Source organism: Gasterosteus aculeatus, chromosome 2 (assembly GCF_964276395.1).
Source record: "Gasterosteus aculeatus chromosome 2, fGasAcu3.hap1.1, whole genome shotgun sequence".
Lineage (NCBI taxonomy): Eukaryota > Metazoa > Chordata > Actinopteri > Perciformes > Gasterosteidae > Gasterosteus > Gasterosteus aculeatus.
Genome location: NC_135689.1, coordinates 8,918,897 through 8,942,935, shown reverse-complemented (window position 1 = coordinate 8,942,935; position 24,039 = coordinate 8,918,897). Strand labels below are relative to the sequence as shown.

Here is a 24,039-nt window from a genome sequence, read left to right as displayed (position 1 = left end):
TTGAAACTGTTTCATGTGCAGCACAATCAGTCTTCTGCGTACCATGCGCAAAGCCAAGGAGCGCTGGAACGTGTCCACCAAACTGTAAAATCAATGTTGAAGGCATATCATACCCGGGTATCTCAGGAATTGAGTGCACGGGCAGATGATCCTCAGTCAGTGTGTTGGTAACACAGTTTTGTCTCGCAGTGAAGCTGCTTGTGGGGATGATTTACCAAATCATGACTGCATTGTTAACTGGTCGGCGTAAGAACTCTGAGGTACTTTCGGATTTAAACAGGGTATTGTCTCATTTGTCCAGAGCCCCATGTCAGTGATTGTTCTCTAGTTCTTCATTGTGGTGTCTCTCTCACTCTTAAATCGCTTCCAGGTACCAGTTGCAGAGATGAGTGTGAGGCTACAGGATGAAGGCGAAAGGAGCAAGTACTGTTCGGGGGACTTTGTATTGGGTCTAGTGACAGTTGGGTGTAAATATAATTTAAGGCCGTGACAATCAAAAAAGAAAAAGAAAAAAAAAGTTTAAATGTTATAACGTTATAGTGGTTGTTGGTCAGGGTTCCGGTGGGGACCCTGTCTTTATGGGCGGGGGTGTGACGGCCCCAGGGCCACTGCCAGGGTATATGTGGGTGTGTCTCTGTCTGTGTGGGTGTGTGTGTTACAGGGTGAACTTCCTGGTGGAGTGGAGGCCATCAGGCAGATCAGACGCAGCTGGCCACTGTCCTGAGTGCATTAAAACCTGCCCCTTTCGGAGTGTTTGGGCGACTTCTGGTTTTCTCCGGTTCCCCAGCGCAATGGTGGTTTCGGTGGTCGAATTGGTTAAATTGGAGAAATAAAATTGTTGGCTGACAAATCCCTGTAGCGTGGTTTCTCGTATTTGTTGTGGCCTTGGAGCCGAATCATAACACTGCAAACACACTTACACACAAAAATTTTAAAAATAAAAGTGAGGCTTGGAACGAACAAATGGGTTTACAATGAATACCTCACACTTATGTTGAAATGTGTATGGGGAAATGAAACCCCTTAAAATGTGCACCTGTCAATCACCTGTGTAACACGTGTGAAGATACTAGAGAAGTTTTACTGTTGCTCAGTAACAGTTTCAAAACCTAGTTTCTAAAACAAAACAAGACTAGACTCAAAAAATGGTTGAAACAATACATACTTCTAAAAGTGCTTACAATTGTCTTAAAAGCTCTGTATCTGTTTTTTACTTTTTTGCTTTTACTTTGATTTGACTTAAATTCTTTTTCTGAAAATTACATTTTTCAGATTGGTCGACGGCCGTGACTTTAAGTTGCTTTAAATCAGCACAGCCTTGGGTTCTGTTTGGGATTAGTTGGCGCTGAGCCGAAAACAACAATAAAGAGTTGTTGGCCTCAGAATTAATTAAAACTGTCGGGATCTCAATGAAAGAATAAGAGTACTTTAAGTTCATTAATTAATCAAATTAATTAATCCAATACACCAATATTTATAATTTCATGGGGGAAAAAAAACATTTTTGGTGTCTTTTGATGCCAATGTACATTTTGTTCTTGGTCCTAATCAATTTCTAGCTCGTGAAAATGTACTAAGCCTTTCCTTTAGGTGATGTTGTTAATTAACATTATCAAGTCAATAAAGTAGTTTATGAAGTGTTTTATGATCACGTCTGCTGCCCTTTACAAATGCAGATGATGACACGAGTTAATTTCAGAACCACATCCCCTCACCCACATTCTTATTTAAGCTTTTTAATAAATGTTTCATCATAACAAACCAAGAGAGAGAGCATCGATACTCCGCTTAATGACGCGTTATTAATAGTTTGTATAGGCGGGGTTCCCGAGCGCATTGCCTTGAATAAGGAAGTTGCAGTCATTCTTCTGAGCGCGCAGTGATCGTCACCCTGTCAGCAGACCGAGGAGCAGCACCTTACAGCCATTCCGAGGATTCCTCCACCTGTCCAACAGGTGCAGCTGGCTGACGCGGAACCGAGGCGCGTGTTGGAAAGGCGGCTGTGTGAGCGCGAGAGAGAGCCCTTCTAGAGGAACCTATGGCCGAGTGTGTGCGTAAAGCGTGCCCGTGCCTGGGCGCGCTGTGGCAGAGGATCTTCAGCGACAAAAAGCCTCCTCCCCCAGCGAAAGGTGGTGCAGGAGGAGGCGGCGAGCCGGAGGTCCCCTCCGCTGATGACGAACCCCAGACTCCGATCCCCGCGTCGGACGCGGTGCCCGAGGGAGGCTCCATGTTCAGAGCGCTCTGGGCGTTTGAGTCCCGGCACCAGGACGAGCTGTCGTTCCAGGAGGGAGATCTGTTCACCGTGGTCAACCGCAGCGGAGACTGGTGGTCCGCGCGGAAGATCGAAAAGAACGGACGCGTCCTGGAGACCGGGATCGTGCCCAAAAACTACCTGGAACGGGCCGAATCCCTACAGATGCAACAGTGGGTGTTTCAGTTTTTTTCCTAAAGTGCTCTTTAACTTTCTGCGCGGTGGAGTTCTGATGAATGAAACAATAGTTCATCAGAATTCTTAATTCATGATACTGTCTTACTGGATATTTAAGACGTGACAAATATTTTATGACATCATTTGGTTTGACATACGGGCGTTTTTTTTTACATTCCGACTAAGGGAAATGACGTCATTAAAGAGCAGTAAATGTAAAGGCTTCCCAGGAAAACATTTTAAGAATGACCTGCATGGTGACATTGTTGTCGCCAGGAAGCACCGTGGAGTATATGGCCCTCGAGTCAAAAGAATTGAAGGTCCAAAGGTCAAGGCGTTTTCATTTGTCACTTAAACTGTCCAGACACATTGGAATTGTTGTGCAGGACAGAAAGATAATGTTCTCAACAAAGCAGAGGTCAAATGTTAATAAGAACAAATATCCTCAGCTTTAGAAACTAGCAGTGTACAGACACATGTTTACTGCAGCTCGTTAGTAATGGATTGATAGAAAGATAGATAGATTCCCTTTTAACATGATCTCTGTCTTCTTGTATCTAAATGAAGCCTACAATACTTTAAGCTGAGGTCAATACCTCTATTCCGAGGAAGAGTCCAATTTTGAAACATCAATCTAATATATGTTTTCTATTACATAAAACAGAAGTACGGGAATTTTTGGGAGACAACCAAACTATGAAAAGATGATCTGATTTACTGTCAATAGTGTTTTGAATGTAGCTTGAATGAGGTTAAAGTTTAAATTGTGGAACTTGTAACGCAGCTCGCTCCACTTCCCCATTAAAGATGCCGTGTGAAGAAGGATTTGAAGGCATCATGCGGGGTAACTTCTCCCGCGGGCCGACCATGTGAGAGCAACATCACGGTTTCTAGAGCCAGCGTTTGGTTTGTCCGTCAGGGGCTTCTGAAAAGACATTTTGAGAAATTGGCGACCAATTCTTAGTCCTTTGATGCCGTTAGTGGCAACTACTCTGATGTAAACAAAATTAGGCCGACAAAAATAGAATATTGCATCAGTGGTAAACTGGATGTCATACATTTGGGTCCACTTGGTGTGGTGTTGGCTCTCCCAGCCTTCGCGGCTTCACATGAGAGGACAATCCACAAAGAACTTGACATATGGCTAAGATGTTACCTAACATATCTATGCAAATTATATTCCAATAAACACGCAGAGACACTTCCAGTAAATCTTGAACATTCTTCAAATAAATAGGTCAGCCATCCGTCTTCCTTCCATTGTGCTGTAGACGTTTCTATTAACTGGGGTTGGCACGCCGTCAGCACTGTTATTATGAATCATTGTTGGTCTCTGCGTCAGCCCTGTGATTGACTGGGGGCCGGTCCAGGATGTACCCCCGTACCTCCCCCTACAGCTGGTACTGACTAGATTCCAATCAAACCTCTGTTTTCAGTCAAGTTTGTGTGAGAAATGTCAATAAGCTTTCATAACGCCGGGCCGTGTCTGTGTCTGAGTTGTGGAGCAAACTGTGAAGTAAACACAGGCTCACCACTTCTTGTTTTCTCTCATTCTATCTCTTTCTCTCTGTTTATTGCTTCAACAGAATGGGAAGTGTGTAATATGAAGTTATTCCCGGATGTCAACATCTGCGAGAAGGCTGAAATTAAATATAGTTACTGTGTAACTGTTCTACTATCAGAATAAAAACATTTCACTGAGAAGTCAGGCAGAAAGCTCAGTGTTAAATGTGTTTTTGCTTTTGTGTACTGTGCTGCGTAATATTGACACACCTGCTTCTCTAAACACTTTTGACATGTTTAGATACTCTGACAACTTAAAGTTACACCTTTAAAAACTTTTTTCAAGATACCCAGATGACAACAGGGACATGTTGTCTTCTTATCAAACACTGTTTGGTTGCCAAAAACATTTGCCAGCCCATATAAACCGACTTGTTATTGTGTAGTTAACGTCTGAAACCATGACGACCCTTAATCTGTGGCTTTCTGTCTTGGCCTAGGTGGTATTTTGGTCAAATGAACCGCTTTGAGTCCCAAGGCCACCTGCTGGGCTCAGAAAACGATGACGGAGCTTTCCTCATCAGACGAAGTGAGAAAGAAAACATTGGATACGTTCTTTCAGGTAAGAGGAGGCGGGGGAGGTCGGAGTGAGGAAGCCCAAAAACGAGAACAGTAGCTGCGTGGTGGAGATAGAGCCGCTGCGTAGATTGAGGCAGGGTGGAGTCCAGCTTTAATAAAGAAGTGCAGCCCGTGTTATGAGAATGAGATGTGGGGGAAGTATTGCGTTTAGAAAAGGGAAACGCTCGGCCCGATGTAGTTTGTTGGAAGAAAGGAATGGATGGCATTGATATGCACTTTAATCAAGATTGTAAAATAGATTTACCACTTTCTTATCAGTACAATAAATATGAAGTTACAGCCAGCAGAAGAGAGCTTTGCCTGGAACAAATGCTGAAAACAGCTGGTCTGGACCTTCATCCCTGAAGCTCCCTCATTAACGAAGGAGGGAGTATAAAAGTTTGGTGTTCTAAAACCCAAACGCGAGTATTAAGTGTGATAAATCAAAGAAGTAAAAAGTGGTAAAAATGGTCCTTTACTTCTGTTATTACAGTCACACGGCATCTAGCTGATCCCCTTTCAAAACCAATCAGCACAACCAAATAATGTCAGTGTTTAGTGTAGTAATCAGCTCCTCTCAACACAGGCTACAACAGGGGAGTCCAAAGTGCAAAATATAATACGGAATAAATTATATTATCCAAGTTGTAATAAACCGAAGTAAAACTTTAACCAAAGAAAAATTTGGAGGAGCAGTGTTGGGAGACACACAATTAGGAAAATCTGCATTACAGTAAGAACTTTACATTCCTGTAGGATTATTGAATGTTCCTTGTTATTTTACATTTCTTTTGAAATAATCTGGGCTTTTCATTTTAGAAGCTCAAACTACAACAAATGAAATACTCTATCAGGCCTGATTCTGACTGTGTTCATGTATTTATCTCTCTGCAGTGAGATCAGGCAGTCGGGTGAAGCATTTTAAGGTCCTCAGAGCAGAGGGAAGTTTGTTTTTCGTGGAGTACAACAAGAAATTCAGTTCTCTAATCGACTTGGTGGAGCACTACTGCGGCAACAACCTGCTCAACATCGGCACGCTGGGAAAACCATGCAAGAGGGTAGGAGAAGCTCTGATTCTTGTCATATAAACACAACCTGAGGACAAATTTTTCACTCAAATAGAGTTGCTGCTAGCGAGTGTGACACTGTGTTTGTAGATGTCTTACATTGTTTGCCTACAAGAAAGCGGCAATATGAAATTTGCCGAAGGAAAAATATAAACATGAAACCATAATGATGAAAAGTAAAATCCCAGATATGTTATTGTTATAACAACAATGTTTCAACTATAATTGAAACTATTATTCTATCAACCAAAAAAAGAATCCGCAACAATGTGACAATCCACCATGTAGGTGGTTTTACAAGCTTCAGCCGTCTGAAATGTCTTAGCATTTTCAATTCAGTCAATCCGGAAAATCATTTTTAGGTACTTTAGTTACGGCATCAAACTGTACAGATGTATCAAATTTACAAATGTTGCAGTGATGTAAAAAAAAATAGCTTGTTCATTACAAACTACTTTAAGCTATTTATGTGATTAGGATGTATGCGCTGTAACTGTGTCCCTTTGTTAGACACAAATATGTCCTTGTGTGTTTCCTCCTTCAGAAAAAGCCCACCACCACAGATTTGAATCATTTCACTGTGGATGAGTGGGAGCTCCCGAAAGAAGAGTTCACCCTGGAGGAGCAGCTGGGCAGTGGGTACTTCGCTGAAGTCTACCGGGGACGCTGGAAAAATCACATTAACGTCGCCATCAAGATCATCAAAAGTGGTATTTCCCCATCTTTGTTGATCTAAATAAGCTGGAATCAATAAATGGATTTTTCATCACAAGGAGTGGCTTGGAAAAACCTTGAACAAAAACAAGAGATGGGCGTAAAATATTTAATAAACAAAAAAGGAAATAGAGTATGTAGTTATTTGCCATTTTCATCCAGTGATCGAGTCAGAATATTGGGTTCCAATGATGCGTTGTCTGTAAACTAGTAGGCGGTGGTGCAGAGCTCCTGTGTTGTCTGAGAATACAAGTGTCCATTTTCAAAAACATGTCAGACCACATTGATCGAAACCGATGAGAGAAAGAACCAGAATGCGGAGACATTAATTATTGTAATTGCCGTAATACATTTCTTTGCTGTCCCACTCATTGGCTGTCAGCGGTGTTACCTGGGACCGAAGTAACACAGCTGTAGTGCTCAGTGAATACCGATGCCACGTGGAGCAATTATCCGTACAATTACTTTCTGGTTGAGTTAACATTCACCTTTGACAGGTGAAATAGTGATGTGAGCTATTGTGGAAGCTTGAAGCAGTGGAGTCTGTCAAGTGGCTCTGACTAACCGGAGAACTCATTACATTAGTACGTTAATCATGTAACACCGTACAATGAGTCATCCTTCTCTCAACAGGAAGTAAAAAGATCATATCCGGTTATTTCCAGCTATTTTTGTCCACAATGTAACTCAAGACTGAATCTAAGGGCAATTTATTGTTATTTATGATTAGTGATAATTTGAGTTATGATAGTTTGTATCCCAGGTGAAGAGCCAATATACAATGAAACACAGGATTCTCTATTAGTTTATACAGTGTGCTCAGGAGCCAAGTCCTGTATTTTAGCAGCTAATATTTATTTGAATTGTCTAGACTTGATGAACAATACAATACAGCACTTGTTTTTCCTATTTGTCAAATGGTCAAGATTCCTTGGTTTCCATCTTCTGTGTTGTGCATTTTTCTCTTCTTTTTCATCTCACTTTCTCCCCCCCCCTCCCGTCCACTCCCCTCCCCCCATTGTCTGTGTCCTTGCAGAATCGGAGTTGAACCACCAGGAATTTCAGAGGGAAGTTCAGATGCTGAAGTGTCTGCGCCATCCTCACCTCATCTCTCTGTTTGCTACCTGCACAGCCTCAGCACCTTACTACATCATCACCGAGCTGATGGAGAAAGGCAGCCTGCTTACTTTCCTCAGAGGTAGAAATCCTCCTCTCCTTCCTTTCCTAAATCCTCAGCTCACATTTTTCCCGTTCCTCGCTCTTTACTGCCTTTAGGAGGTCAATGGCACTCTAGAGGCGTGACCCCCTCACAACCAACACATTGGTCTCAAGCACATTCATTCTTCGCCACTTGGACAAAATTGCAAAAAAGGGATAAAATGCCACTGTTGGCCAAATCTCTGTTTTTCATTTCCTTTCCTTTTATAGGTTCAGAGGGTCGGAGTCAAGACATTGGATCCCTCATTGACATGGGGGCCCAGGTGGCTGATGGGATGTCATACCTGGAGGAGAAGAACAGCATCCACAGAGATTTGGCAGCTCGAAATGTCCTGGTGGGGGAGGACTACATGTGTAAGGTGGCGGACTTTGGATTGGCCAGAGTGATCAAGGTACGAAAGGGAGTTAAATGAAATGTATTTTCCGAGTCAGATCAAGGCTGCAGGTTTTAAGACAAGAGATTTCTCATGCAGGAGCCGTTCTACATCACAGAAGATAAAAAGATCCCCTACAAGTGGAGCGCTCCTGAGGCCATCAGCCACGGGAAGTTCTCCAACAAGTCAGACGTCTGGTCTTTTGGTGTCTTGCTTTATGAGATTTTGACCTATGGAGGCGTTCCTTACCCAGGTCGGTGGAATTCATTGAATAAAAATATGTAATTTATAGCAGATTCAATCAGTTATACATGGTGATAGTGAAATGAAATATCGAGCTGAAATCCTTAACTACGGTTACAATAATGTCCGTAGGCCTTAATTCAAGAATAAACAGGCTTGCTTATGCATTTGAATGCGCCACAGTAAACACAGCCGCAGGGTGTTAACTTTCTAAATCACATCAGTTCCCCTCGTAATATTAGTGTGTGGGTATAAGTATATGGGTTGAGAGAAAGCCTCCATGTGCATTTACAGTAACAGAATTTAACTTCTGCTCCCGCGCAGCCTTCACCAACCAGGAAACCTACCAGCAGGTCACCGACGGTTTCAGGATGCCAGCTCCGAACAATTGTTCCGAATCTCTCTACAAAGTTATGCTCAGCTGTTGGAGCGCCGACCCCTCCGACAGGCCCAGCTTTCACGACCTCAAAGTCAAACTGGACAGCAGCTCCTACGAGATGGAGTGACCGCCAGCGTCCACGAGCCGCAGTGCAACCTCAGCTCCACGGAGAGTCACGCGCTCGGCCGGGATTTTGTCGACGACTCTCAAATTGAAACTGATTTTAAAGACTCTTTTGTAGAACGACTTTGATTGTGTGTTTGCGAGGCGCAAAAGAGCAAATCCCGATGTACTTTATTCAGTCGACTAGACAAATTGATTGTTTTCGTCATTGATGCAACTGGTGACTTTTGTAGAGATCGCAGATATTTATCTGCCTCTGGCTGGAACAATGTCAGAAGATGTGTTTAGTCTTCCTCAAAAGATTGAGCAGGTATCGAAATATCTACTGGTGAATTTTATCTATTCGCTCACAGTGAGAAAGAAAATAGCGAAACTATCACCAAACATCAGTTTACAAAGTAACACACAAATGCAAAACACCACTTGGCAAGACAATCTCACCCAGCGATCAATTTAGTAGTTGCTGTGGTGTTTTTTTCCATGATCGTGATCTTCACCATCAGAGCGCGTGCGATGGAGGCAAAAGACAAGCATTGGAAATGTGACAACACAACAACCGGGATGCGCCGCAACATCTGCTGATGATGGTCATGTAATCAAAAGTACCTTGAAAAAATAAGCTTTAAAACACTCTTTTTACAAATGTCTCACATGTTGATACTAATAAAGCGGATACTAACAGGCTGCAATGTTAAGCCGTTGATGGTCACTGACGGCCAGTGAGGGGCAGCAAATTCAAACTTGTAATCAAAATATATTTTTCCATTCTTTTTGAAACTGTAAAAGCTCCAATAACAGTAACAATATACTTAATATAACGTGATATCATCAGTGACAACAGGCTGATTTGGTATTGGATACTATTGTTTGATTAAAACAAAGTTACAAAAGCGATGTTCAAGTCCTGCTTGAAGTTTCCTTATATATTAAAGAAAAATCAGAGTCACTTCCACATACAGGTTATTAATTAAACAATGCTATTCAATCAGAACTCAATATCGATGACCAAATCCCAGGTACAGATTAATACTGAACAAGTAAGATGTGTTTAGAAAATATAAAAGTTTGATATGTGGATTAAAATGAGTTTTGAGAAAAAGTAGAAAAAGACAGTTTTACACTTCAGTTTTAAAGAACTTGTCCACTCCAATAAGCTCCAAGGTCCTGGGATGTTTCCTTGGTTTAAAACTGTAAGCCATCAATACGTGTTTGATTCTTTTCCTTCTTACGTTCGCGTGAATGAGTCCACAAACGAGTCAGAACAGAGGCCCGGGAGGAGGAGATAAAGCTCTATGGGCTCCATCGAGATCAAGTTTCATCTGAATTTTAGACGTTTCTGCGCACCACCACAGCAATATACAATATCTATTAGCGAGCGAACGTTAATAGCAATTTATGATGCAAAACCAAAAAATTAGTATCAAAACAGAATATTTCATTTCCTAATAGTTTGGGTGTTTCCATGCCTTAAGCGTTGACTGTGACACAATTATTCAAAATGTTGCCTCTGTTGCCTACGCAATTCCATATGTGAACTGAGGCACTCAATGATCGGTTGAAGAGTAGACTTCTGTTTTAATTCAATGGATTGAACCAAATCACCACAGTAACAGTGTAAGGAATTACAGCCATTTGACAGGCGCATTCATCCCCATTATCACAAGTAATTGGACATTTGTTTGCCAGGCGGTTTAATGATCAGGTGCAGCCTGTTCCCTCATTATTCCATCACATATTAAGCAGATAAGGGATACGGCTGAAAGAACCCATCAGGACCGGCCAAATCGACAGTTTGGTACATTGCCAAAAGACGGCCTAACTTTAACCTACAAAACGTAGGTTATAGCATAATAAAAGGACATCGCTCATATCTGACACTGACTTAAGAGCTGTTGTAATGATTATCAAGCCTGTTACGGCCCTTTTGTAGATTCCAGGACAGTAACACGACAATCAACGACAGGCGACAGTCAGGGTAAAAGGGGTCTTTCTGCTTTTTTATTATTACACACAAAGATGGCTCCCAACAGGAGGGAGGGAGATGGTGGAAGATGGGACCTACAGGTCTTCCAAAAATTATACATCTCCAGAATATTAACTAACATCTAGTAGGGTAATTCAATAATAAATACAAATTTAGGAGAAGAAAAACATGCTAATTATTTTTTCTTCTTCAAAAGACTTCTTACATTTTATTTTTGAGACTATAAAAACGGCATCAAATGTTAAGCTAGATAAGCGTGGTGGTTAAAAAAAAAACAGGTATTGACCAACATCAGTAATGTATGTAGTACACTTGCCAGATTTTCTCCACAAAGCACATGAAAGCCTCTACGATTCTGTGTACAGATACGCTGTTCGATGCGATCCAGGAGAAAGTAAAGTGCCCTCTCAGGTCAGGTCAGATTAAAAGCTTGCTCTTGTAAACTGCCTCCCATCTGAGACCTTATTGCCCTGCCGCCTGCTGACAAGGCAAATCTGCTTGGCTTTTGTGTCCTTACTCGCAAGTGAGGATTAATAGACTTGTTGTTCCACAGGAAGCAGGGCGAAGTCTGCTCTTGTATAACAAGCAAGGGAAACAAACGTTCACACCTGCTCGAAGTTTCATACGGAGGCTACTTGCCATTCTCCAGCAAAAAACAGCCCGAAAAATCTCATTCAAATAATTTGGTGGGATTATATTTAAAATGGTGAGCGCTTCTGTGTGAATCCTGCAGCTTCGAACTGAGAAGACGTGGAAGTGGATTACAGACTGGAGTTGAGCTCCACCTGACAAGATAAAGGAGCTTTTATTTTTAACAGCTAAAACCCTTATCGAGTGTTGTCACGTTAGCTATAGATTTTAGGTTGCTTTCAATCCCTGTTATTTGTGGTCCTTGCACAAAACAACTAGTGATAACAACTGTTGTTATCAACAGTTCAGTCGCTGACACGTCAATGAAATTCACATTAAAAGCAAACAGTTCAGCATTTGGATTTGTTGAAAAAAAGCTGTGCGATATAACCTTTGAGTTTGAGAGTATGAGTGGGACTCTGGAACGCAGCTCCAGATGCCTAATGTACGGACTGCTCGAAATCACGTCCACTCTTAGGATAGCAGCTCCCTTATCCGAATATTTGGGCTTGACATTTGCACAGTGAAAGGACTATAAACGATCTGTGCACATGAGCTGGTCCCACTTATTCAGGGAGAAACACTCTGCTGCTGCGTTTTGGGTTTGCCATTACTTTGTAATACCTATTTGTAATAAATAGAACATTCCCTCCAAAAATAGATACGTTTGCATGATATAGGGCTGCCCACTAAATTACACCAATTTGTGGCATTTTCCTTTTCCTGAGTTGTATAAATGTTCAGCCCAGGGTTAGATCAATGGAAGCCATACACTTATAAAAACTGTCTCTCAGGATCAGAGAACTCCTTTACTGCAGTAAACTACGATTTCAATAAATATAAGAAAGAATATATTTGAATGACCATATTTTTCCCATCACGGGTCAATGATGACATTTAGGTCTTTCAGGTAAAATACAACACTTTTAGGAGGGGGCTCCTCATGAACTCTGACTGGGCGGAGGCCGTGAATTACACATCAGTGAAAATCCAGGGACAGTCGAAAAAGTGTGCGCTGTCACGCCGACGGAAGGGGAACCTCCACTTCCATCCACGTGACCTTTGATCTACATCCACCTCAGAATGTAGGTCGCAGCGAAGCTAAAAGAAGTGGCTGCATGTCTGCGAGGTAAACAGCTGCTGACCTTTTGACTTGGATGCTACTTGACGCTTTGGCAAGAACACAAGCCACTCCTTCTTCAAGACCACCGCTGAGTGGTCGCTGCCCGCAGAAGGGAGGCTGCAGATGTTGGGTTCATATCCTGCACAAGATCAATCCGACACTGAGGAGTCTGCAGAGCGGCAGCTTGTGTTTTGTAGCGGATTTACTAATCTGACGGTGAGTGTCTGCATGAGGAAGAAAAGTGTGTGTTTATCACCGGGGAACCTTCAGTGGGATTCAATGAGGTTAAGGTACAAGTAGATGAGATTACATTATTTGGTGTTTCCTTCTTTTGATTCCCTCGCTTCCAATCCTTTCCTCTTCTCTTCCTTTTGTTGTTTCCTTATTCTTTCCTTTTTTTTCTTTGCTGGCTTACTCCCTTCTTCGCTCTGTGTTTCTTTCCCAGATTCAATTTTTGTCTCCTTGTTTGCTTCCTTTTGTCTTTCTCTTCGCTCTTCATTCATATCCTAGATCCTCTTTCATCCTATCCATCATTCTCTCTTTCCATCTCCATTTTATGTTTATTTCGTTTCCTCCTTTTCTCTTTGTTTCTTTCCTAGATCCATGTATTTTTTCCTTCTTCCTTTCATTTTCATCCTTTCATTTATTCATCTATTTACTTCTAATTCGATATTCCCTCCCTTGTTACCTCCTTTTTTACTTCTTGTGCCCTCCATATTTCTTCTTCTTTTTATTTACGTTGTCATTTCATTTAAATATAAAGTTTTCCTCCTGTCTTTCTTTTACTTGTATTGTTTTTTTTCTCTCTGTCTTTTGTTTCCTATTCAGCTAATGCCTTCATTCAGTTGATGCGATTAAAACAGAAAAAAATAGAAAGAAAACCACAGAAAATCAAAGACCTATGCATTTTGTTATCTGAGAGCGATGCAACGGTGAAAAACATGGAGGTTGGAGGGGTTTAGGTTTGAGGGAAGAAAAGGAGGGGCAGGCTCTATAGGACTTATAAATCAACAGTGGGCGGTCCGGACCTTTCCCCTACATCTTACCCACCGTCCAGCCTACAAGCTGCCTTTAGGTTCCCTTCACACAACGCAGAAAAAGAAAAGTGGCCATATAAGAGATCTCCTTTCTTTTCCTGGATTGTGGCATTTATACTGCTGCCAATATCTCACCAGGTTAAAGTTCAGCAAGTCAGAGTCACAACTTTTTATCACTTTTGACTGAACGATCCTGTTTAACAAATTGAGATCCACATTTAATAGTTGTTTGTGGGGGTTTGTGGCTCTACTCAAGCACATAGAACTTTGTATCTTTCTGTTATGAAACATATTTAGTATATTTAGCCATTGATGCCACTTCATGTAGGATCCATTTGGGAAAAATGTTTCCTTCAATACACTGCACATATTCACAGGAATGTGCATTAATTCCGTCTCTTATCTTTAGTTATACAGTTTAAAAAAGCATTGTTTATTTAAACTGTGACTGACTGATTACTTAACTTTATTAAGGAGATAGTACATTTAAAGTGAACTTGATGGAAGCCTATGAGGGATAAGCCACTCAATGAAATCATCTGTTACCAAAAAATCAAAAAAAGAATTTAAACAGGGAGATTTACTTCCCATTGCTGTAACCTTGTGATAAGATAAGCAGCAAAAACAGTAAAGTGATGGACACACACACACACACACACACACAGTATCTAATAATAGCAGCATCAGGTCACAGTTTAAACACACTGTCCTTTGGTTCATTGGGGAAACCGTTTCCCTTGTTTGCTTCATAGGATATTGAACTCAGTTTTTACCTTGTGTTTTTCCTCCACGTCACCCCGACATTAGTACTCTGTGCTGGTGTAGTTTTTAGTTTTGGTACTAGAGGCGTTCTGTTCTCTTTCTGCTTATGCAAACTGACCAGTGCATCTTCCGTTTGCTATTTAACACCAGTTTATTTCTACTGAAGAATCTCCAGGCACCCAATTTAAGTCCAATTCAACATTAAAATAATTCTGGTTAATACACAACACTGCTACAGCCTGCAAACTCATGCTTTGATGTTATTATACAATTCAGGACTGCACAATGAAACGTAGCTGCAGCTTCCTGCACAAGCATATAAAATACAATACAATTAGGTTTTTAACATCTCTGTCTCTCTCTCCCTGTAGGTGAGCGACTGCAAACATCTGGCAGCATGACCAGCGTCAACTCTCCAGCCTGTCTGCTCGCCCGTAACCACTTTTACAAAAGTAAGCCCAATTTCTTTATATACAATTTTGCTTTTGATGAGCAAAAAAATACCAATAATAATTGGTTATTTGATCTAATTATTTTTGGTTTCAACCATAATTGCAAACCAAGCAATTTGAAGACTTAGACCTGGACATTTCTTTTCTGGACAAGTTCCGGCATCTCAAACAAGCAGATTCTCTGCTTTATATGATTTCTAATTTAATACATTTTTCTGTAATTTTCTTTCTCAGACTCGTCCCCCAGCCACGAGAAGATAAATCCTGTTGTTGAAGTGTTCAGCTGTCAGAACCACTCCATCACACACAATCCGAGACGGTTCACCCTCTGGGTCACCATGGTAACGCCTCCAGGTAAAACACTACACACAGACCAGGTAACATGTGGTACGCTACAATGTGATTACAATGACCATGCAGTGCGTGCACCCAGTGACCGGTACAAAATGCAGTGACAGGAGCTGCCCAGCAGGAAACTCAACTACTGCCAAATACAACTGTAGAATCCTGCATGATACTTTTCAAAGCACATTAGAGTATTTCTAAAAAGAAACATGATTAAACTCTTTGTGTTTTTTTTGTTCCAGGATTCCCAAGTGGCATTGGCAACAAAGGGGTATGGGTCAATGTTGTTCTGACCACTTCTCCTGTTCACCTCTCCGCCTCCAAACCAACCAGCCCTGCTGACCGGAGCGTCAAGTAGAAGAAAACAAGCGCACCTCATTGTTCACAGAATGATAAGGAAGGTTATAAAGCAGTTTCTCATAACGTCCCCATTCTTGAGGCCTCTTCGCTGCTCGGGTTTGACAGCCTGAGTCAAACACACAAGCTCAGACACAGCGGAAGATTCCAAAGTAAAAAGGCACATGAATGTAACATTTACTATCAAAGCCTGTGAGTGCAGTCAAACACGTTGATTGCATACAGTTCCAATCTACATTTATGAAATTGTAGTCCTTAAGTGGAGTTAAAAGTTTGTACTGTCACAAAGTCGGATTTGAGTAAATACTACTTCCATCTCTTCATTGGAGCAACGTTGTTAAAGTGGTGATCGATGTAAATGTAAAGCGATCATTTCAGTGGACCAGTAAATTTGTGTTATGAAAGATGGTATGCAGGTCATTTTAATCCCAATCCCTACACAAATGAACTGAGGATAACAAAATATATACAATGACTACCAGCCCAAATTCACAGAAGTGTATTTCAATTTGGCCTTAATTTGTGTCCTTTTTTGTAATATGGAAAAAGGAAGCCGGCTACTTAGCAGCTGTTCTCAGTAATGAAGGTGACTGGGAATATGTCATCATGAACAGCTGCAGCGCTTCCATCATAACTGATCATAAGTATGCACACACGGCTAATCTGAATTTAGAACTGCAAGGGTTAGTCAACTAAATCAATAATTAATTAAAAGAAACTTACACCGCCAAATATTTTGAAAATATAACTCCGGTACTTATTAGAAATTCCAAACCTTGGAATGTGGATGTAGTCAGCTGATCTATTCAAATTCATTTGAAAGTAACTCTACCTCTGTTTGTGTCGTAATGTGCTAAAACAGATCATAAATCTTACGGTTCTGACGGATCAGTCACGGATCTAACATTCCCTATGGGTGGAGGTAACTAGTCGCTATTCTTAAAACTATCATGTCGCCCAGCAGTGAAACCATCAAGTCAAAGGAAGAACAGATGTTGTGGAACAGAAGAACAAGGTGCAGAGCCTGAAAACAAGGGAACAAATTCCAGGCGAGGAGATGAAATTGCCTCCTTCCTTCCAACTCTCCAACGACCGACTATGCAGCCGGTCACCCGGAAAAACTGCAGCGTGGGAGGACGAGAGGCCGCTCCGCTCTTCAGATGAGCCACAGAACAAACCCTCGACCTTTTCAGCACTGTGATACAGAGGCCCCACTTTGCAGTATTGTTTGTCTTTGCTCCGCTTCATGCTGCCAAACAGACGGCAGAGGGCTGAATAGAGGACAGCGGCGCTTACACAAATCCATCTCACAGTCAAATGGAAAGATCCATGCATGAGGATTTGTGCTGCAGCACAGTCAGCGGGGACAGTCGAGGTTTTCCGCTTCTGTATCGTCGAACCCTTTACTGTGTGCATGGAGCTGGCTTCTACTTAGTGACCACTAGCAGTTTTTGAACATATAACTTGCTGACCAAACGACTTTCTGTTTTATTACAGTGAACTCATTCAATGTTAAAAATGTGATGTGGTATTTATGGAATAGATGCGTACAGAAAAAAAGTTAAGCTTTAATTATGCCTGTGAATCAAATAATTGAATCACAAAACTTTTAAAAATCTGCATGTGAAACAATGTCATATAATTGTTCGGGCAACGATCAAATATATGCTGATATCACAAAACAATACAGTAATAACTACAATTGTGATGATATGAGACAATATCATATTCCCATTTAACACAAAAATACATTTACGTTGAACTCACAAAAAACACAAGTGTCATTTGACCATTTCATTTCTGGAGGAGAGAGTTGCGCTTGAACGGAAATGATAAAAAGGTTTTGCTATGGGGATTTCAAAATAAAAGCATTTTAAAAAGCTGATATAAATCAAGGTCGCTTCCTTTGCACTCATAGTGAATTGTTGCTCACCGAATCAACACTGATACAGATAAAATGATTGTTACATTATGCAATGACCCCAACCGTAGCTCCACCCGCCCTGAGGGACATCTAGGAAGATTATTCATGGTGGTCTCAGACATGCAGGACTGAACACTTCGACTTCCGGCGTTGCAGAATTTAATCTATGGTTATTTGGGTTGGCTTCTTTGCTAAACGTCAGAAGCAGCAATAGAAACTTGAATCCAGAAGATAAATATGTCATGAAGCAACACGTACACACTACAGCAGCAGCAAATTGACGTAGTTGAAAAAACGTGAAGCTGATCTCAATACGCACCGGAAGTAAGTGTACAGCAGGCATTTTGAGGCGTTTAAATAACCCTCCTTGGGCCATGTGCGTCTGGTCGGCTCGTTATATGAGGTTATGAAGAGCGGGTCACGTGATCCAGCGTCACAGGCTGGTTTTCGTATTCCGCACACCTTGTGACTCAAGTACTGGAGGATTCTTTTTATTTTATAATTATTTTACCCGTAATCATTACATCCCAAAAAAATTGTTACTCAAACTGCTTGGCTGAGAAAGTCACTATGTTGCTAATAGTTTAATTTACTCAAATAATGTTTACCTCATGAATAGATTCTAAATGATCACCGTAAAATTATACTGACACATTGTAAAGTGGCTATTCTGCTCAAGTAACTTTATTTTAATAGGTGTAGTATATTCTGCGTCAACCAAGGGAAGTTCTAAATGTTAAACTGTTTCTACACAGTTGTTTTGCTGAAACCATCTGGCGGGGTTTGACCAGTTTGATCATCCTTAGAACTGGCTGGCCTACAGATGTGGGTGTTTAGACAATGAGCAAACAGTTACACAACTCCACACTCCGGGTTCAGCGGCAGCAGTTGAGGACGTGAAGTGCTGCGCTCTGGGTGTTTACTCTGCTCCTGGAACAACCCTGTACAAAACAAGTGGACCGCTGCTGGCAAACATTTACAAGTTCACATCCTGATCCTTACAGGGCCATTTTAACCAACTACTATGGCAAAGTCTTTAATAAAGTATAACCTGAGTTAAAGTAATGTTCAACATTAAAAACCAGTCGTGTGCAAACTATACTCCTAGCATTTATTTTTAATTAGTTTTTGAAGGCACATTTCTGCTTTTAGTGTTTGTGAGGGGAAGAAAGACTGACCCGAAACGGAACATTCGGCTGCAAGAGTCTTTATTGCATTCGCAATCACAGGGTGACAAAAGTGTTTAACAAAGGCATGTTGATGTGAATGCACCACGGGGTGTCTATGCAATACAGTATACAAACACGGTACAAATATTCAAAAACAAGTGTATCAGTTGCATCACAAGCATGTTTTTTGTACTTTATTTGAAAATTGCATTTTTTTCTTGGTTGTCAATAAAAATAAAAAAAGTAAAAAAAACACACGTTACATAAACTAATCCATGTAAGGCAGCCCTAGAACTACAACATATAATTAAAAAAAAAAAACTAAGGTTGTAAACGGGACATTGCCCCGTCACCTAGCGTTGGTCGTTGGTTCCACCCTCCCCCCCTCTGAGGTACGGCTTGGATCAGGGCGAGACTGCAGGATCAGGAAGAGGTGGGGCTTCCTGAGTCACTGCTCTCATTCACCTGGCGTTGCATCACCATCTCCTGGGCAACGCAGGTGATCTGACCATTTGTCACTGTTCCTTGGACCCCCGCCCTGACAGAGACGGAGATCGTAAAAACCGGTTCTTAAAAGTATAGAAAGGGTGTGACTGTTAAACCAGTCATTAGTTTACACAGGGACAGGTCATAGCGCATGACGCAACCACAAATAACCCTACCCAGAAAATGGATTACAAGCAGTGTGTTGCGATTGATTAATAAAAAGTTTTCTGCGAACTTTCCCCACCTCAAAAATCCTTTTTATAGGGCCGCTTCTGATATGACTTCTAGGAAGTTAAGCTATTACTACTGGAATACAAGAATGACTAGGTCCTGCTCTGTTGTCTGCCGATAGTGTTTACGACCGTTAAGGACAAGCCAGTTGAACCAGTTTGCAGGACATGTTTACAGACTGACAAACTGCAAATGCAATCTTTTGATAGCAATCTTTGAGCCTGGTACCAGGTTAAAAAGTTCAACCTGAAAAGAGTCAGTCAGTTTACATGATGGTATAATTCAAATCTTTGCTTAGTCGGACTATGCTATCTTTCGGGGCAAGTGCTATTATTCCAATATACATGCAGTGAATAAATCGAATCATTGGCCGAAAGCATGTCATATCTAATAAGATAGGTGGCGCTGTTTTCATTACAACTAGTTGTGATACAGCCATTTCCGCTTGACCACTACCAACAACAACACTACGAGAAAGATGGCGAATGGAGAGCAAGGTGAAGCTACAAAGGTGTTTACATGCAACGGATAATTCAATTTCAGTCAGACTAAGCCAGTTATTCGAATCCATGTAACCACGCTGAATGAAGTTCAAGGGAACGTCGGCGCGTCTAGTAGGAGCAAGCAGTAGAACGGACCACCTTGTGGCTAAAGCACAACACACACTATTGACCGAGAAACTAACACCAACCCATGACAGGTCGTCTCAATGGCAGCTTTATTGAACCAAGCAGACCTGGATTCATTTGTGACACTAAAGAAGGGCATTTAAATGAGTACTTACTTCTGTTGTGCCTCCTCGGTCAGAGGGGTCATCCCTGGCTGCTTCCCAAAGAAGAAACTGGACCACCAATGTCCAGAGTCCTGCTTGGGGAGTCCTGAGGAGGTAGATAATGAAGACAGGTTCATAGCAGTAACACAGCACCCACTGTCCATTTCACTCAAATGCTCTGTAGTAATTTAACATATTGACACCATAGGACAGAGTGGACGACATTGCTCTGTTGAAGCAAGACAGCAGACCCGATGAGTGTGGAGAGTATGCACGTTTGAGTTGAGTGGGTGTTTCATCAGCTGCATTCCACGGGGGGACATGACTCAGGTTTCACCCATCGGGACTCATCCTCACTGTGACATCTCCAGTAACAGCTAAATTTACGCTCAGGTGGCGGAATGACCAGTACAAGCACTGTGGGCCATAATTAACTTCTAGGTCAGGCAGATTCTTAAAGTGCGTACAGCTTGGCATGTATTTGAACACAAGGTTTTTTTTTAAATGCTGAGATTTTTTGATCCTTAATGAAGTCTGGATTATATGAGCGCAAGTAAATCCCACAATCTCAAGGAAACTTAACGTTCTTAAATGTTCAGTTTTATGGATACAAACACACACCTGGATGATGAGGGATGACCTCTCCTGTGTACTCCGAACTGCCACAAGAGCTGCTACTGGATGTAGAACCAATGCGCCCTGCAGGAGGAGAAAATCAGCAATAAAAATAAAATATTTATTTTTTTAAAAAGGTGAGAAAGTGGTAATGCATAGTCAACCAAACTGAACAGGTAAAACGTAAAGCCGGTAGAATGATGACTCATCCAGCGTTAAGCAGGAAGTCAGCTCGACCCGTTGGACTGGTGTGATTAGGGAATGGGAGGAAGGGAGACTCACTTCGGTAGTAGTCGTTGGTCGCCACGAGGGAACCACCTGCTGGAATGGATGCCATTATACTGTAGTTGGTTACTGTACTTGATGGAAACCTGGAGGAGGAGAAAGTTTTATTAAAGAGTTATTTATTATTAAAACTTGCAGGTATGCTTTACTTATTTTTATCTACACGCTTTACAAGGCAAAACCCCACAAAGCGATCCAAACCGAAAAAGATTTCACAACAGGGGCTTGAAATACTATACTAAAAACCATAACAAGCATTTGTCTTTGCTTGATAATCTAAACGAGAAAATATGACAGTCTCATGCACGGCAGAGAAACAAACGTGGATGATTCGATCAGGTCTCACAGACCAATACTTAATGACTAAAACCCAAACGCTTCGTTTTGCTGTAATCGCACGTTAACGTCCTTAATGTGATGACGTCAGTCACGTTTTGCAGGGAGTCTTGTTTACACGAGATGGCCACTGCACCAAACCGACATTTTGACGATATTCTGTGACATGAAAATAAAATAAGGTTCATTTAAAAGATTATGACACTTAATTGAAAGCCTAAATTCAAAAAGTTATGTGCTAAAAATCTTAGCAGTTTTTAAAAGGCAATAAAAACCCAAATCGTGGCCTTTCTGGCCGCCGTAGCGGGGACATTTTGTCTCCAACAAAGACCAAAACAAAATCAACGGTTGACGTTGTGTCATCACGCCTGGTAACACGGCCGTTAGTGTTCTGTGAGGAAAACACACAAATACGACACAAATAACTACACACATAACGTTTATTCTTCTAACGTGTACGTTTTACCCCTCCACACCCATAGCAAAGACCCTAACGTTAACTGCTTCCGTTACCAAGCTAACGTTCGCTCGACCACAGCTCCCAGGAGGGATATGTGTCAACCCCAGAAGAGACTATTCCTAAAAAAGCAAGTTTGTTACCGAAACCAAAAAGAGACGTCGGTAGCAAACACTGGAAATGTCCCTCACCTCTTGTCCGCCCACACCGCCAACAAAATACTGCGGTACCACAGTTTCAAAAAGCGGGGGAAAACCTCACCTTTTTACGGGACCAAACGTGCTCGATCTTCCGCAGCACCCAATTCAACTCAGTCGCCGAGGCTGGGGGGGGTAAACGCTAGGCGACGGGGCCCATTTGAAAATAAGTTTTGGGTAAGTGTAACCCTCCAAGGTCCGAACGGATGTCGGCGATGCTTCTCGTCGCGTAACGGTAGCTCGCGACTTTATATAATGGTTCGGTGACGCGTCAGTGGGCGGGGCGTGTCAAATTACAGCGAAACAGCGAATAAAGAACCAAGAAATGGGACGAAAGGTCGCCGACGAGAGATGATGGGCGGGGGGGACTGGAAATATATTTTTAGTGTGTTTCCAAAATAAATGGAAGGGAAAGAAATTAAACTGCAGGAGGCTCAGACATTAAAGTTAGGAATTTTCCCCTTTTCTTTATGTATTTAATGTATTTAATTTCAGTTATTTAAAAGTGATATTTAGTTACAATATTTTCCTGATTTCACCAAATTTCCGTGAGACAAGATGTTCTCTGCACAATCACCGATTATAGTTAACGAATCACAAAGACATGAATACATACAAGGAGTCCCCTCTTGTGGTGAAATACATGAATTGCACCAGTCTGAACATTCACTACAGTGGGCCTGTGGCCTCTATTGTTTGTAGAAACGTATTACAGTTTCAAGTCATTTACCGTTATATACACATTGTTGCGATTGGCATATAAAGAAACGTGTGAATTTAACCACAGAACTAAAGGAATCCAACATAAAAGTACTTATTGGAATATCTCAACCATATTGCCCATATTTGTAGCAGACAAACTTATCTCTCAAAAATATGGGATACCTTATTTTAAAACATGTAACATGTTCTATATGATTTAAAGTAATTAAACTGCCTAAACTTTGACAATTCCTTCATTTTCTTTTTGTCTGTGTGAAGTTGGTTGGAAATATGTAGGTAAATACATTTCTTTCAACGTTAACGCTACGTAACTATTCAAATGTACAAAATACTGAACGTTGTCGGCAGGATTCGAACCTGCGCGGGGAGACCCCAATGGATTTCTAGTCCATCGCCTTAACCACTCGGCCACGACAACTGCGTTGCTGTTTGCAATGTTTGAATATCTACTCTACTATAAATATGAATATAACAGGATAGTACTCAATAGATGGTAAACATTCAGTCATCAAAATAATGACGAGACAACCATTTCTTTGTAGGCAGTGCTATTTCACTGAGCCTTAAAATTTGCCAGACTGATAGGAGAAAGTCGCCAGCAGAGTGGCGCAGCGGAAGCGTGCTGGGCCCATAACCCAGAGGTCGATGGATCGAAACCATCCTCTGCTAAGTTTTTTTAAAAGTAACAGTGTTACGTTACATTTTATTTAGCTGACGTTTTTATCCAAAGCGACTGGGCCCGCGACCCGGGGATTCTTTAGCTAAAATCCCCACACCAAATAACATTCATTCTCTATGGTAGTGCTAAACCACTACGGATGTAATATATATTTGGCCACCGGTGGCGCTGCGGTGCGGACCGAGCATTTACCCGGATTTTAAGCGTTTCTCCGGACATTCTCCGCAGTCTACCTGGGAAAGAGCACCGAAGGGACGGTGCCCTTTTGTCGCACCTCGCGCTGTGAGGAAATCACCCAAACTGCTTCAGCACTACCATAGAGAATGAATGAGAAATTAGGGATTTTAGCTAAAGAAACGCAGGTCTTTATAAATACCTCTCCGTTACGCCATACTTTGTCCTTCCTCGTTAGTATAGTGGACAGTATCTCCGCCTGTCACGCGGAAGACCGGGGTTCGATTCCCCGACGGGGAGTTATTTTTTTTTGGGCCGGAGGAAGTTACATGCAGGTTCTCTTAACATTGGCGTTTTCACTATTAAACTACAATTCAATCCACAAGATTTAACCGTAGTTTAAGGATTGGAAGCAGGAGTGGTTCTTTCTTTACCAACCTTGAGGGAGAAGGCCTTCTAAATACTGACAACAAAAGGCATCTCCCCGGCCCAGGCAAGGAGAAGAATCTGTTCACTAGTAAAACGGCTTCACCGCAACCAGTGGGACAATATATATTACATCCGTAGTGGTTTAGCACTATTATAGGGAATGAAACCGATCCGATTTAGAGATTTTAGCCAATACGTCTCAAGT

General features: G+C 41.6%; 2 protein-coding genes, 1 long non-coding RNA gene and 2 other non-coding genes across 6 annotated transcripts; 3 read left to right on the top strand and 2 right to left on the bottom strand.

Annotated features, from left to right (window-relative positions):
• Positions 1-1,831: 1,831 nt before the first annotated feature.
• LOC120829840 (protein-tyrosine kinase 6) lies at positions 1,832-9,561 on the top strand. Its single transcript, XM_040194357.2, has 8 exons — positions 1,832-2,424; positions 4,432-4,553; positions 5,444-5,607; positions 6,161-6,326; positions 7,367-7,528; positions 7,759-7,940; positions 8,022-8,175; positions 8,490-9,561. The coding sequence occupies exons 1-8, from the start codon at positions 2,039-2,041 to the stop codon at positions 8,669-8,671; spliced, it is 1,518 nt and encodes a 505-aa protein (XP_040050291.2). The 5' UTR covers positions 1,832-2,038; the 3' UTR covers positions 8,672-9,561.
• A 2,903-nt stretch (positions 9,562-12,464) lies between these two features.
• LOC144388768 (uncharacterized) lies at positions 12,465-17,248 on the top strand. 2 transcript variants are annotated; one of them, XR_013453012.1, is made up of 4 exons: positions 12,465-12,620; positions 14,575-14,655; positions 14,890-15,009; positions 15,243-17,248. It is a non-coding gene; the product is annotated as an uncharacterized LOC144388768 (long non-coding RNA). The 2 variants fall into 2 exon arrangements; XR_013453013.1 differs by having other exon boundaries at positions 12,565-12,694.
• A 1,224-nt stretch (positions 17,249-18,472) lies between these two features.
• ppdpfb (pancreatic progenitor cell differentiation and proliferation factor b) lies at positions 18,473-22,218 on the bottom strand. The gene is made up of 5 exons (XM_040193827.2): positions 21,894-22,218; positions 20,837-20,925; positions 20,561-20,638; positions 19,952-20,045; positions 18,473-18,988 (listed from the first exon to the last, which is right to left on the bottom strand). The coding sequence occupies exons 2-5, from the start codon at positions 20,889-20,891 to the stop codon at positions 18,874-18,876; spliced, it is 342 nt and encodes a 113-aa protein (XP_040049761.1). The 5' UTR covers positions 20,892-20,925; positions 21,894-22,218; the 3' UTR covers positions 18,473-18,873.
• A 670-nt stretch (positions 22,219-22,888) lies between these two features.
• trnas-aga (transfer RNA serine (anticodon AGA)) lies at positions 22,889-22,970 on the bottom strand. Its single transcript has one exon. It is a non-coding gene; the product is annotated as a tRNA-Ser (tRNA).
• A 663-nt stretch (positions 22,971-23,633) lies between these two features.
• trnad-guc (transfer RNA aspartic acid (anticodon GUC)) lies at positions 23,634-23,705 on the top strand. The gene has a single exon. It is a non-coding gene; the product is annotated as a tRNA-Asp (tRNA).
• Positions 23,706-24,039: the final 334 nt, after the last annotated feature.